The sequence below is a fragment of the Pongo pygmaeus genome, chromosome 21 (assembly GCF_028885625.2).
Source record: "Pongo pygmaeus isolate AG05252 chromosome 21, NHGRI_mPonPyg2-v2.0_pri, whole genome shotgun sequence".
In the NCBI taxonomy this organism is placed as follows: domain Eukaryota; kingdom Metazoa; phylum Chordata; class Mammalia; order Primates; family Hominidae; genus Pongo; species Pongo pygmaeus.
Window position 1 is genome coordinate 54,714,259 of NC_072394.2, and position 16,137 is coordinate 54,730,395.

General features: G+C 45.4%; 1 protein-coding gene across 4 annotated transcripts in view; it reads right to left on the reverse strand.

Moving 5' to 3' along the window:
* Positions 1-16,137, reverse strand: part of ZFP64 (ZFP64 zinc finger protein) — a 114,373-nt gene that overhangs the window by 3,095 nt on the left and 95,141 nt on the right. For all 4 annotated transcript variants that reach the window (XM_063659483.1, XM_063659481.1, XM_054467855.2 and 1 more), the window contains 3 exons: positions 11,004-11,153; positions 9,937-9,999; positions 975-1,226 (listed from right to left, as the gene is read on the reverse strand). In XM_063659483.1, coding sequence (XP_063515553.1) covers positions 975-1,226; positions 9,937-9,999; positions 11,004-11,153 — 465 coding nt within the window. The remainder of the gene's footprint in view (positions 1-974; positions 1,227-9,936; positions 10,000-11,003; positions 11,154-16,137) is intronic.

Below are 16,137 nucleotides of genomic sequence, written 5' to 3' on the forward strand. Positions count from 1 at the left end.
TTGTTCTCATTATCTCTTCATAGGTCTCTATTTGGATGCAACATTTCTGCCAGTGGGTAGACACCAATTAGAATGTGAAAATTACCCAAGTACTCTTACTTCCAGGATTAGTTATTGACTTGGCTCATTTTATTCCATTCATTTCCTATAAATGACTCATGATCCTTGGTTGACTATATTTGGGAAAGTAGACTGGTTTAATGATTAGACATGGATGCCAGAGGTTTTACCTGCTACTGGGTTGGTTGGGCAGTTTTGCCAGGCCTTGGCTAGTCCCCCAAGCTTTGTGGCCCTGGCTGTCTACATGCTTGTTCCAAGCCCAGAGCCCTCAGGGCACTTGGATATTGGCTGGGAACACTGGCTTCCAACTGTATGGCTGCCTCCCATTTGTCTGCTGGGACACAGCTTTCTATACTCAATTTTAAACATCACTATGTTCCTGTCTGCTCACCATTTTCCAGGAATTCATTGAAAATTTTCAACTTATGAGCATCTTTATGAATATCTCAAACCCTATTTTTCCATGCCACAATGAGTTGGTCCTATCATTATCTCAGTAGGGTCCCATAAAGAAAGGAAGTTCCTAAGATTAAAAGTTTGTGATTTTTAATTATACTTAATGGATCCTGCTACATTCCAAATTTAGCCATGCAATCAGTGTGCACATTTACTGAAACATCTAGTTTATAGGTCTGACTTGAGATACATCCTTGGCTTCTTGGCAGTTATAGCAGGTACCACTCCCAGCTGGATTCTGTGTAGTCAAGATATGAAACCCAGCTGTCAGTCATATTTTACCAAAAGCTGTTGTTCCAGAAACAGAAAAATGACAAATCTCACAATTATCACAGAAGTTCCAAATTCTTGTACTTCTGCCACACCAAGTCATTTAAGTTGCTTGTGTTGTTAAATAAATGAAGGTTAAGAAATTAGAGAAAAAGTAAGGGACTGAGGTTTCCTGGTCAGGGACTCACCCGTGTGGGATCGCAGGTGGACAGTGAGCTGGCTGGAGTTGCGGCTGGCATAGGGGCAGAGCTGGCATTTGTACGGCCGCTCATCAGAGTGGATCCGCAGGTGCTTCTTGAGGCTACTGCTGTCCACGGCAGCGTAGTCACACAGGTGACACTTGTGTGGTTTCACACTGGTGTGGCACCGCATGTGCATGGTCAGGTTGTCCTTCCGGCTGAAGCACTTGTCACAGAACTCACACTTGTGTGGTTTGTCTCCTTCAAACACATAAGCAGTAAAAGTTAAGGGTTTTTTGGTCAAGATGGCTACAGAGATTTGACCAAGATGGTAGCCTGGGCATATGGGTGTGCTGCTGCCTCCTGTCCAAATACCAAGAGAGAAAGACACTGAAGTCTACATCAGCATATTGGGAAACAAGAATGTGTATCATTCATTGATAACTCAGAAATCCTAAGGGAAAGATGACATAAAAATCAGATTGATGGAGGAAATTATAGGCCAAACCCTGTTTGGGAAAAATGGTAGTGGTTATAAGAAGTACTCAGGATAAGAAGTGGCAGCTGTAGGGATCTTGGACAGCTTCATGAACCACATGGAGAATGGTCAGGTGGACCCCTTCCTCTCACTTCTTCCAAAGAGCAAGCAGCATGGCATCTCCCCCTAGGCTGTTGGTCAAAGGGCGCTGAGGTCAGAAAAAGAATACAAGGGCCTCGTAGTTACAAATGCCAGGGACAGCAGAAGACCACATACCCACAACATCTCCATCCAGCCATGTTTCATCACTACCCCCTAGCCCAACCCTTCCAGGCTGATCATATCTAAATAAAAGTTAGTTTACCCAATAAACAAATGCTTGGGGAAAGCCAGAACCAGAAAGACACACCCAAATCAAGAACTTAGTTACTAAAGCAAAGGGAGGAAATGATATTAGAGAAATGAAAACCACGGACATCAAAATAAAAGTTCTAATAAGTTGACCAGCAAAAAGGGTGTCAAATGACAGCTATTGGTGGACATATGTCATCATACATTTGTCCACACCCACAGAATGTACAACATCAAGAGTGAACCTTGGCCAGGTGCGGTGGCTCACACCTGTAATTCCAGTGCTTTGGGGGGCTGAGGTGGGTGGATCGCTTGAGCCCAGGAGTTCGAGACCAGCCCAGGCAACATGGCAAAACCTTGTCTCTACACAAAAAATACAAAATATTAGCTGGGTGTGGTGGTGCATGCCTGAAGTTCCAGCTACTTGGGAGGCAGAGGTGGGAAGATCACCTGAGCCCAGGAGGTTGAGGTTGTGAGCAGAGATCGTGCCTCTGCACTCCAGCCTGGGTGACAGAGCAAGACACTGTCTCCAAAAAAAAAAAAGGACCCTACTGTAAACTATGGTCTTTGGTTGAGAATGTTGTGTCAGTGAAGGTTTATCTATCATAAAAATGCACGACTCAAATGTAATGTTGGTAATGGGGAAGACTGTGCATGTGGAGGAGCAGGGGGCATATGGGAAATAACTGTATCTTCTCCTCTTTAGGTTCCCTTTTGCTGTGAACCTAAAACTGCTCTTATAAAAGAACAAAACAAAAACAAAAAGCCAGCTATTAAGAAAAATCTTAGAAATGGAAGATACAGCTAAAGAATCTCCCAAAACGACAAGAGGGAAAAGATGCCAAAAAGGTAAGACATGAAAGCTCGTTCTAGATGGTCCAGGATAGAACAGAGAAGAATTATTTCCCAACACTAAAGACAGCCGTGCATCTTAATTAGAAGCAGGGTGGTCCAATTTCAGAATCCTAAGAAGGGTGAGATCTGGAAGCTTCCAGAAAGAAAACCACCAGCAAAATGCTTACATCAGCATAAAGCTCCACAGAACAGTGGATGCTAGGCAAGATAGGAACAGGATCTTCAACTTTCTAGAGAAACTGTTTTAATAGAATCTTATACTTGAATTAGCATTCAGTGAGAGGAGAAGATAGTTGATATATGACTTGGTATCACACTTAAACGGTGCACACCAGAATAAAAAATAAGGGTGATGGTGAAGGTAAGATGGGAATATGAGAAAATAGTACAATGGAAAAAGTATAGCATTCAGACAAGAGAAAAACAACCATCAAAAGACTTGGTTGGGGCGACTGGGCATGGTGGCTCACGCCTGTAATCCCAGCACTTTGGGAGGCTGAGGAGGGTGGATCATGAAGTCAGGAGTTTGAGACCAGCCTGGCCAACATGGTGAAACCCTGTCTCTACTAAAAATACAAAAATTAGCTGGGCGTGGTGGTGCACACCTGTAATCCCAGCTACTGGGGAGGCTGAGGCAGGAGAATGGCTTGAACCCAGGAGGAGGAGGTTGCAGTGAGCCGAGATCATGCCACTGCACTCCAGCCTAGGTGACAGTGGGTGACAGAGCAAGACTCTGTCTCCAAAAAAAAAAAAAAAAAAAAAAAAAAAAAAAAAAAAAAAAACACTTGGGCACAATGGCTCACATCTGTAATCCCAAAACTTTGAGAGAATCACTTAAGTCCAGAAGTTCTAGACCAGCCTGGGCAACATAGCAAGACCCTAACTCTACCAAAAAAAAAAAAAAAAGGATTAGCTAGGTGTGGTGGTATACCCTTGTAGTCCCAGCTACTTGGGAGGCTCAGCTGGGAGGATCACATGAGCCCAGGAGGTGAGCTATGATCATACCACTGCACTCTAGCCTAGGTGGCAGAACAAGAACTTGTCTCAATGAAACAGAAGAACCAGACAGCACAAAATAAAAATCACATCAAGTATCAGATAACTAGATGTCAAAGTAAATATTATAAACAAAAATGTATTTATTACATTTCCCTCTTAAAGATTTAAATTATAGGTCAGGTGCTATGGCTCAAGCCAGTAATCCCAGCACATTGGGAGGCCGAGGCAGGAGGATTGCTTGAGGCCAGAAGGTTGAGACCAGCCTGGGCAACACAGGGAGAGCTCATCTCTACTTTAATAAAAGTTTAAAAATATATTTAAGTTAAATTAAGAAAAAAAGCCACTAAATGCTCTGAAGATACCTAAATCAAAGTGGTAAGAACAGAACAGAAATTCTAGAAAAATGCTTAAAAAAAGTAGGAATATCAATTTTAGCATCAGCAAAATAGAAATCATGGTGAAATCCATTAAAATTTTCATATGGATGAGAGAGTTCAGTATGTAGATAAAAGTCAAACTTTTATGAGTGTAACATGGCTTCACAAACGGTTTTTCAAAAATGTCAGCTTTGAAGTTTTAGAATGTCTTTTAGGACAATTTTTGTCAAAATTAGATTACAAACTCCAGAAACAGATAAAGTTTCCTATTTCAAAACCTATGGCCACGGCTGGGCGTGGTGGCTCACATCTGTAATCCCAGCACTTTGAGAAGCTGAGGCGGGCAGATCACCTGAGCTTGGGAGTTCGAGACCAGCCTGACCAACATGGAGAAACCCTGTCCCTACTAAAAATACAAAAAAATTAGCCGGGTGTGGTGGTACATGCCTGTAATCCCAGCTACTTGGGAGGCTGAGGCAGGAGAATTGCTTGAATCCAGGAGGTGGAGGTTGAGATGAGCCGATATCGCGCCATTGCACTCCAGCCTGGGCAACAAGAGCGAAACTCCATCTCAAAACAAAACAAAACAAAACACAAAACAAATAAAAAACCTATAGCCTATAATGGCTTTAAAGAAGTTTGTAGATTTAAGTTCACTTTTAACAAAATGCTGAAATCAAGTGCACAGTATGCAATTCAAGAAACCAAAAGAAATAATTGAGGCTACGTATAGCACTTGATCGATAAAAGTAAAAATGGTGTTTAAGAACGAAGGCTTAGCTCAAAAAGAGAGGATAGCAACAGATCAGGGTCCTTAATCTCAACACTATTGGCAACTCTTTGCTGTTTGGTGCTTTCCTCTGCATTGTAAGATGTTTAGCGGCATCCCTGGCCTCCACCCACCAGATGCCAGTAGAACCCTTTCTTCCCCAGTTGTAACAATCAAAGATGTCGCCAGACATTGTTCCCTTGCGGGGTGAAATTGTACCTAGTTGAAAACCATTCCAATAGACTTTGGAAAAGCAGAAGGAGACTACAGATACACAAAGTCAATTGTAACTATTAAGTAGAACTTTACCCCAATAAATTTAGAAGACTCAATAAGATGGGTGATGGTCCAGGAAGATGTAAAATTGCAAAGTCCAGATTAAAAGATCGAAAACAGGCCAGGTGCAGTGGCTCACACCTGCAATCCCAACACTTTGGGAGGCCAAGGCAGGCGGATCCGCCTTGACTTGAGGTCAGGAGTTCGAGACCTGCCTGGCCGAGGTGAAACAGCGTCTCCACTGTAAAAACACAAAAATTAGCCAGGCATGGTGGCGCATGGCTATAATCCCAGCTACTCAGGAGGCTGAGGCACGGGAATCACTTGAACCCGGGAGACAGAGGTTGCAGTGAGCCAAGATTGTACCACTGTACTCCAGCCTGGGTAAGAAGACGACTGTCTCTCAAAAACAAAACAAACAAAACAAAACCGAAATGAAACAGATTGATAACAATGAAAAATCATGTTAAAGATCTACTCCCTAAGGTAAATTGTTTATTGTTCGCAAATATTTGCTGTAACTTCTGAGGAGAATTATGCTTCCCTGTCCCAATAGCCTCTGGTTTGGGCATGACATACTCTGGCTAATGAAGTATGACAGAAAGTAACAAGAATCGTTGTCAAGGGCCACTATGTGGTTCCTCACACTTGTTTCTCTTGCCCAAGATACCATGCAGTGTTCCAAATCAGGAGATTTAAAAATTTTTTTATAGACAGAGCCTCACTCTGTCGCCCAGGCTGGAGTGCAGTGGCACGATCTCGGTTCACGGCAATCTGTGCCTCCCAGGTTCAAGCGATTCTCCTGCCTCAGCCTCCTAAAGTAGCTGGGATTACAGACTGCTGCCACCACGCCTGGCTAATATTTGTATTTTTAATAGAGATGGGTTTCACCATGTTGGCCAGGCTGGTCTTGAACTCCTGACCTCAGGTGATCTGCCTGCCTCAGCCTCCCAAAGTGCTGGGATTACAGGCGTGAGCCACTGTGCCTGGCCATCAGGAGATTTTTATCTGGGGTCTGTATATAAAATTTCAGGGGTCTAAGATCTTATATGGGAAATGATTACATTTTTATCTTCCCTACCTCTAACTACTGTTTAGCATTGCCTTCAATTATGGATGTAGGCAATAAACCACATTAATAACAGTGCTGGGGACCCTCGTCAATGGACATGAAATGTGGTTGTACCACATTACACTCGCTGTAGTTCTCCAAGTTATCACTTATGCTCATTTCTGCAATTAGGGTAGTTAATATGCTAGCCACGAGTTCCTGACATTAAATGCAGGGCTTCTGTGGGACTACTGTACGTATTAACCACCCGGGCTTGGGAGCATCTCATTAAGATGCAGATTCTGATTCAGTAGGTCTACGGTGCAGCCTGGGTTCCTGCATTTTGATCTACCAAGCTCCCAGCTGATGTGGACACTTCTGGTCTTTGTACCAGTTTGGGTAGCAAGGGTTTAAAGTATGAAAATTGCACATTTAACATTGATGATTATATCACAATATGATTTTTTTAAATGTGATATATCTTATTAGATTTAAAGACATCTTTTTGAGAAGAGTCCACCCAAATTGCCAGGAGTGCATAGCACAACAAAGGTCAAGAACGCCTTCATCTGGCTGTTCCGGACAGAGGCAGATCTACCAACTGGGTCCTGGAGAGAAGACCACAAGGAACATAGCTGGGGTGACTGTGGGGGACAGTGGCATATATGGAGTAGTCTTCAGTTGTCACTGAGGTTGACAGTGCTATCTCAGCCTAATCTATCCTCCTCCTATTCTCCTAAGGATTAGAGCAGAGAGGGGATTGTGAGCACGTTCTACCAAACTTTCAAGGAAAGTCATTTCTGTAGTCAACTGTTTCAGAGCGTAGAGGAAGATTTTGCTTCAGCTCACTTTATAACAGCTACCTGATACCAATGCCAAACGAAGAAATACAAAGTGGGATAAAAATACAAACATAAATCAATCTCCTTTACGAAGCTAAATAAATGCCACATGACCATCTTAAGCTAGCAATATAGAGCTAGTGGGGAAGGGTGGCTCACACATGTAATTCCAGCACTTTGGAAGGCCAAGGCAGGAAGATCACTTGAGGCCAGGAGTTTGAGACCAGCCTTGACAACACAGTGAGACCTCGTCACCACAAAATAAAATAAAATTAGCTGGGCGAAATGGGACATACCTGCAGCCCCAGCTACTCAAGAAGCAGAGGCATGAGGATCACTTGAACCCAATTGCACTACTGCATTCCAGCCTGGGCGACAGAGCAAGACCCTGTCTCAAAATAAATAAATAAATAAATATAAAATAAATAAAAAGGAAAATGCAATACATTTGAAATGCAACCACTATTCCCAATTAAACACACACCTCAGAAAACCAACCTCGGAAAGCAGAAATAAATTTGAATGTGATAAGTGATCTCAACCAAAATCCCAGGGGTTCTAACCCTACAATGATGGGGACATCGAAGCATGCCCATGGTGAGGAATAAGACAGATGGTTTGCGTTGACTGCTACTCTTCAATTTGAACTGAAGCACCAAAGCCAAGGCACACAAGGTCAAATACAAAGTCAGAAAGAGAAAACTTATTTGCATATGTTGACTTAGGCAATCCAAAAGAACCACAGGTTAGAATCCCTGCCTCCCACTTACAGCTGGGTCAGAGACACACCCTGACCTTTCCCCTCTTCTCTTGGTAACAGAACCTTCTTTGCAGCTGGGCACACGATCACACAGGAGAAACTTCCTTTTCCCAGCCTTCATTTCCACAGCTGGGGGTGGCCATGGGATTCAGTTCTGGCCAAACAGATGAGCTCGAGTGATGTGCCTTTAAGGTGGCAGGAGGCCACTGTGGAGCAGGCTAATGAGAGCTGTACCCTTGGGATGACAAAGCAAAGCAAGAGCCTGGGTCCCTGAAACCACCAGGCCGGTGCCTCACCAGCCTGATCACTTACACCTGGAACATCATGGTGCAGAAATACTTTGGCTTTAAACCACCATTACTTGAGTCCCAGCAGTCACAAAGGATGCTACTTCTGGGTCATGCCCCAAGGGAGGAATACCGTGAGGCCTCTATGCCTTTTCTCCTACTTTCCATTAGTTAAATTCAGAGAACTAAAGCAGTCACCTTGGGCCCAGAGAAGTGGCCTAAGTTTGCTTACACTAGGGAGGCGCGTCTGCTTACCCGACTCAAGAACAAGGCGTTACCTTATATGTCCTGGATCCCCAGCATGCTCTGCAGTACCTCAAGAAAACATTAATCCAGCCCCTGTACATCTCTTGGGGTCGAACCCAGCTCTGTGGATGTTCCAGGCCTTTAATTCTTGTGAGGTTATCTTGTGAATTTTAAGATTTTTGGCCTCCACCCACTGAATGGCAGTAGCCTAGCCCCAGTTGAGAACAAGCACTCAAGTTATTTTCAGAATAAAGTCACCCACTCTGAGATTCCTCAGACGGCTCCTGAATCGGCATGCTTTCACCGACATCGCCATCCTGGCAGCCTGTCTTTCAAGGCGAAGATCAAACATTCCCTTGCTAACATGCTTGTCGTGATCCACCGTCCCCAGGCAAAAGTGGCCCTCTATTATATAGCACAGTACTCATCTTTCTGGACAGAGACCACCATCTTTGTCCAGAAATCTCTGTCCTCTCAGTGAAGGGGCTCCAGAGGCTCATGTGGCCATGTGCTGCCCCTCTTAAAACCATCCCTCAGGCCCCCTTGATACTTGGTGTGGCCATGACTAAGTCCCGCTCATGTTCCCCTAGGTCACAAGGGCCGCTGCTTCTGGGTCACAGCCCAAGGGAGGCATGCCATGGACTCCCTGGCCTGCTTCCATTGCCCGCTGGCTAAGAGATGCAGAGAACTACAGCAGCTGCCTCAGACCCAGAGGCTAAGCCATGTGTTCAAGATGGCAGAGCTATTGGACCAGCTGTGGACCCTATGCCTCTGAAGATGTACTCAAGAAATAAACTGGATTACGTTTAAGCCACTGAGACTGGTTTCTGAAAGAACAAACCAATATCCTCGCTCAAACATGCAAGTATAGGATTTGTACCACAGATTAAGGGTTGGTAAAGTGTTTTGTAAAGGGCTAAAGTAGTATTTTAGGCAGGATGGGCATGGTGGCTCATGCCTGTAATCCCAGCACTTTAGGAGGCCAAGGCAGGTGGATCACCTGAGGTCAGGAGTTCGAGACCAGCCTGGCCAACATGGCAAAGGGCATGGTGGCAGGCGCCTGTAATCCTAGCTATTCAGGAGGCTGGGGCAGGAGAATCACTTGAACCTGGGAGGCGGGGGTTGCAATGAACTGAGATTGCACCACTGCACTCTAGCCTGGGTGACAGAGCAGGACTCCGTCTTAAACAAAACAAAACAAAACAAAACCCAAAAAGATAGTATTTTAGGCTTTGTGCACCCTACAGTTCCTGTAACAACTACCTCTTGTAAGGCCAGAAAGCTGCAAGCAATAGGTAAATGAAGGAGCATGCCAACAGGCTGGAGTTGCCCATGGGCTGCAGTTTGTAGACTCCTGCTATAGGATTATGGCACTCCTTTGCTTCAGCACGTCTTATTTCTCTTCTCAGCAGCTGGCTGCCCTAAAAAAAAAGCACCTTTAAGAAGCCATCTTATTGCTCTAAGATTACTATAGCCACAGGCTCTGTGTAGCTCATCCTGGCAACCGCTTCATCTTCATGTCACAGCCCTTTTGCTCCTTTTCCCAAGCCCACCCCACTAGACTGAGTTTCATGAGGCAGATAAGGCAGAGACTGTCCTGTTCATTACTGTGTCCCTAGCGCTTAATTCACATTCACTCCGTATCTTCTTACTGAGCTGTTGAACAGAATGGATACCTACCCGTGTGGATTCTGAGATGGCGGTCCAAGTCTTTCATGCCATGGACAGTTTTGAAGTGGCAACCTAGAAAAGAAAAACACATTTTTTTTTTTTTTTGGAGACAGAGTTTTGCTCTGTGTGCCCAGGCTGGAGTGCAGTGGCTCGATCTCGGCTCACTGCAACCGCCGCCTCCCGGGTTCAAGAGATTCCCCTGCTTCAGCCTTCCGAGTAGCTGGGATTACAGGCGCCTGCCACCACGCCCGGCTAATTTTTGTATTTTTGGTAGAGATGGGGTTTCACCATGTTGGGCAGGCTGGTCTGGTCTCGAACTCCTGAACTCAAGGAGATCTGCCCGCCCCAGCTTCCCAAAGTGCTAGGATTATAGGTGTGAGCCACCACACCTGGCCTGAAAATCACAATTCTTAAAAGAACCTCAGTTGAGTGTGGTGGCCCATGCCTGCCATCCCCGAGCTTGGGAGACCAAGGTGGGAGGATCACTGGAGGCCAGAAGTTTGAGACCAGCCTGGGTAACATAGAGAGACCCCTGCCACCTATTAAAAAAAAAAATTAGCCAGACATGGTGGTGCACGCCTGTAGTCCCAACTACTCAGGGGGCGGATGAGGGAAGATCACATGCACCCAGTGAGTTGGAGGCTGCAGTGAGTTATGATCACACCACTATACTCCAGCTTTAACAGAACAAGACCTTGTCTTGGGAGGCTGAGGCAGGAGAATTGCTAGAACCTGAGGCGCGGAGGTTGCAGTGAGCCGAGATCACGCCATTGCACTCCAGCCTGGGCAACAAGAGTGAAACTGTCTCCAAAAAAAGAAAAAAAAAAAAAGTGTCTGTATATGTATAACCTGAAGGTGGAAGCTACTACGAATCCAATGTTCTGGCGAGTCCCACGCTGAGCTCTGGATGCTACAGGACTCTTAGGCCCCCCAGGGAAGGCTGTGTGTGCTGATGTAGATGCTCGCGTGTTGTCAGCAAGCAAGAGTACACGAGCATGCAGCTCGGGGATTCACGCAGGGCTTGCAGATCAGTGCTTGGCTCAGAAGGGGCTCAGCACGCCGGGTTTTATTCTTACCTGGGTAGCAACAGTTGAATGTCCTCTCTCCAAGGGTGGCCATTTGTTCCCTTGCCTCTGAGGGAAGAGTGATGACAGGGGCCTTCCGAGTGTCACTGCTTTCAGTGGAGAGGCAGGTTGCTTTTGGAACATCATCATCAAGTTCTGAAGCTGAAATTGAGGCATAAGGTTTTGCTTAGTTTCTCATTTATAACCATCATGCTAAGTCTTAGAATACGGTAGGTTTGGGCTTATTTCACCTCCCTTCACCTTTCCAGAAAAAATTTTAAAAAAATGAAAGCCATGTGGCCAGGTGGGGTGGCTCATGCCTGTAATCCCAGCACTTTGGGAGGCTGAGGTGGGTGGAGCACGAGTTCAGGAGTTCGAGACCAGCCTGGCCAATGTGGTGAAACCCTGTCTCTACTAAAAATACAAGAATCAGCCAGGCGTGGTGGCATGTGCCTGTAGTCCCAGCTACTCGGGAGGCTGAGGCAGGAGAATTGCTGGAACCCAGGAGGCAGAGGCTGCAGTGAGCTGAGATCGCACCACTGCACTCCAGCCTGGGCAACAGAGCAAGACTCTGTCTTTCCCCCTCCGCCAAAAAAAAAAAAAAAAAAAAAAATCAAGCCATGTATGCTCTGTCTTGCAAAAGTCCTCTTCCCCTTACTACAGTTTCCAAGAAGTACAGGGGACAGGATACTGTCATGTAACAGGGAAACTGGCAAAATCTAAACTAAAAAACATGAGTACTTCTTAAATGGCGTGAAGACCTAGTTTTTTCTAACAATTTCCAATCCATCCCAGGCTGATATTTCTGTAAAATATAATAAACACGAATTAGGAGAGAGGTGAAATAAGACAAAAAGAGCCCAATCAATCATTAGATACAGCAAAAAGCTGGATGCCATGGCAATATCAAACTTTTTTTTAGATGCTTACTCTGGATTTCTGATTTGTTTTGCCTCAGTTCAGCAAAAGACCACACATCACTGATCTCCAGGATAAAACAGTTGTTTCAACAAATAACTTGAAAGAAGAAAGATGAAAGAGAAGAAAAAGCAAAGACTGAGAGACTTGAGGTGGTCGACAATATCGGGACTTTACTTGGCTCCTGATTAGAATATGCTGGAAAAGCTGAGACAGTAAGAAGTGTGCTCACTCACTGCAAGTTTGCTACAGGGGTTTTATACTTTGGTGTGAAAATGGAATTAGAGTTTAAAAAGCATTCCCAATAGTCTAAGGATGAATGTTGAAACATTTACAAGTTGTATGTGAATTTGTCTTCAAAAATAATCCAGGGCAGGGGGAGAGCTGGCATAAGGAGAAATGAGATTGACCACATGCAATTAATTGGTTGAAGTGGATCAATGGATGAGAATTCACTATATTATTCTATTTTTAGGAAGGTTGAACTAGGTGAAATAGCCATTTTTGTTAGCCAAAACGGTCAAATAATTTCATGTTTCAATCTAATATGTAGGTTTTAAGATTCCTACAGCAAAGATTAAGTACTCCTAGAAGATTCTGAAATATCTCAAAATAGACTTAAATCTAAAAGGAAAAAAGGTCCTATCAAGGTCTGAAGTTTTTTTTTTGAGATGGAGTCTCGCTCTGTTGCCCAGGCTGGAGTGCAGTGGTGTGATCTCGGCTCACTGCAAGTTCCACCGCCCGGGTTCACGCCCTTCTCCTGCCTCAGCCTCCCAACGGGGACTACAGGTGCCCGCCACCATGCCTGGCTAATTTTTTGTATTTTTAGTAGAGATGGGGTTCCACCGTGTTAGCCAGAATGGTGTCGATCTCCTGACCTTGTGATCCACCCACCTCGGCCTCCCAAAGTTTTTTTTTTTTTTTTTTTTAAACAGAGTCTCACTCTGTCGCCCAGACTGGAGTGCAGTGGTACCATCTCAGCTCACTGCAACCTCTGCCTCCTGGGTTCAAGCGATTCTCCTGCCTCAGACTCCCAGGTAGCTGGGATTAGACATGCGCCACCATGCCTGCCTAATTTTTGTATTTTTAGTAGAGACAGGGTTTCACCATGTTAGCCAAGTTGGTCTTGAACTCCTGACCTCAAGTGATCCGCCCACTTCAGCCTCCCAAAGTGCTGGGACTATAGCCATGAGCCACTGTGTACAGCCATCTAAAGTCTTAAAAGATTGACTATCTTATGAATTATAGGCCAAGGTCTGGGACTTTCTGTCCTAAGGTTATTACAAAAGGTGGATTATCACTTCGAGAAGTTTGTGCAGGTAAAGGAATCTTAGCATGAGAAGCTGTAGAGCACAGTGGTGAGGGCTTCAGTTTTAGGCAGAGGGTTTGCTCAGCTATGTGCTGTGCGACTATTGGCAAGCTACTTAACCTTTCTGAGCTTCAGTTTACTCATTTGCAAAAGGAGATGACATACGTGCCTCAGAGTTGCAGAGTTAAACAAGATGAAAAAATGTAAGTTCTCAGTACAGTGTCGTCTGAATTGAGTAAATACAGTTGTGTGGCTTCAGATGTCACAAGTGAGGACTACAGATTTCACATCCTAGCAGTTGGGCTCGAAGCCCCTTAACAAGTGATCTAGTCCAGTGGCTCTCAACTGGGGGCCATTCTATCACCAAACGACACTCGGCAATGCCTGGGAACATTTATCAATTGTCATGATTCTGTTTGCATGCATGTTTGAGAATGGCATCTAGTGGGTGAAGGCCAGGGATGCTGCTAGACATCCTACAGTGCATAGGACAGCCCCCACAAGGAAACAATGCAGCCCTAAAGGTCAATAGGGCTGGGGTTGAGAAAGTCTGCACTAGTCCTACTCCCAATGTTTCTTCCAAGTATAATCCTGATACTGTGTCACCAATCACCTAGATCATGGGTTCAGTGTAGTTTGCCAGGCCTTACCCTATACTCACTGAAAACTTAGGGGCAGGGGGAGGGGTGGTAGCGTGGATTAAGTAGGGACTTGCGATTCCAGGGACTCGCGATTTTTTTTGAGACAAGGTCTCGCTGTCACCCAGGCTGGAATGCAGTGGTACCAACATGGCTCACTGCAACCTCCGCCTTCCAGGCTCAAGCCATCCTCCTACCTCAGCTTCCCGAAGAGCTGGGACCACAGGCATGCACCACCACACCTGGCTAGTTTTTCTATTTTTTTTTGTAGAGACAGGGTTTTGCCATGTTGCCCTCAAACTCCTGTGCTCAAGCAATCTGCCCACCTTAACCAAAGTGCTGGGATTACAGGCATGAGCCACCACACCTGGCCTCAGGGGCTTGCATTTTTGAAGCACTTGCCAGATGATTCTGCTGTATTACTTGTAAGTCCTTGCTACTCAAAGGGCGGTCCCTAGAGCACCAGCATCACCTGAGAGCTTGTTAAAAATGCAGAGTCTCAGCTGGGCGCAGTGGCTCACACCTGTAATCCTAGCACTTTGGGAGGCCGAGGCAGGCGGATCACGAGGTCAGATTGAGACCATCCTGGCTAACACAGTGAAACCTGTCTCTACTAAAAAATACCAAAAAAAAAAAAAAAAAAAAAAGCGAAGTGTGGTGGCATGTGCCTGTAATCCCAGCTACTCAGGAGACTGAGGCAGGAGAATCGCTTGAACCTGCAAGACAGAGGGTGCAGTGAGCCCAGATCATGCCACTGCACTCCAGCCTGGTGAGAGTAACTCCAACTACCAAAAAAAAAAAAAAAAGGCAGCAGAGTCTCAGGCCCTACTCCAGACTTACAGAACCACTCTGTACTTTAGCCAGATATCCCCAGGTGATTCCTGAGCACAGCATATTACAATTTGAGAAGCATAGCTCACAGCCAGTGGTTCTCAGACATCAGCGTGTATCAGAATTGCCTAGAAGGCTGCTTAAAACACAGGTGGCATGGGCTCTCCATTTGGAGTTCCTGATTGAGTAGGTATGGGGTGGAGCCTGCGATTTTTCACTTCTAACAAGTTCCCAATTGATGCCGATGCTGGTCTGGGAACCATACTTTTGAGACTCTTGCTCTGTGAGCAAGAAACTGGCTCAGATGCTCAAGGTTGCAGGACTGGAAGTTTTCAGCTCATTGGAACCCACACTTGCCAGATCTGCAACCCATCTTATGTCCTTCAGGGACAGACACAAACAAAGCCTCATTACTTAGCAACTCACATACGAGAAGAGAAAACCATTAAACTCTTGAGGGTTTTAATTCCACAGAAGTCAAGCAAGACTGAAAACAAATCTAAGTGAGGCACTGCATAACACAGTGGTTTGGGGAACAGACTGGGAAACCACCTGATAAGTTTCAATTCCAGTTTTACCATTAGCTGTGTCCCCCTGGATAAGCTAACTTCCCCGGTTCCTCAGTTTCCACATCTGTGAAGTGGGTATTATAGCCATCTCATTAGCTTAGATGAAGTTCTTCAGTATATGTAAGAGAACCTCGTGTATTAGTCAATACTGTATAAATGCTATTAGCGTTATTCACTGATATACACACGTAAGAGTCTACCAGATTCTCGAGGCGAGAAAGATGCATGTTTTCAATGTAAACTAGAAAAGAGGTGGGTTAAAGGATGACCCAGATAGAGCCTCTGATGGGGGGGTGTGAGGGGCCTCCGATTTCTTTTACATTTAGACATCCAGGAAACCAAAGGCGGCCTGAAGCCCACTCTCCTGGGAAAGGTGCAGCTGGGGGAGACCCTCTGCCTCTGGAAGTGGGGGTGGGCCACATTTGACTAGTTAGAAACCAGGTTAGCACGGCGAGGGTTTTAACTCCTGGGGAAACGGATGATGTTCTCTCAGTAAGGTTCCTCCGGCCCCTCCGTCATTTTACTGGTGGTGACAGGAAGTCCACTAATTACTTTCCATTTTATTTTCCTCCAAAAGCTACTTGAGTTGCAAAGACACTTGCAAATTAAGAGTGGCCCAACCTTAGTAAAAAATGTACCCCCTTGCCAGTGTCGCAGACCAAAGGTACTAGGATAAAACGTCAGTTGGAAGACGGCTTTTTTCTCCGAAGGGGTGGCTGGGGTTGAGGCCCACTACTGGGCCAGCAGAGTTTGCGTCTTGCTCCCACAGAAGGCACCTCAGCACTCCAGGACGCACAACAGCCTCCCCATGCCCGAAACACTGGGTGCGGCTCCAGAAGGCGCCTCGCAGCGCTGGTTGCAGGAATCCAAAGTAGCTCCAT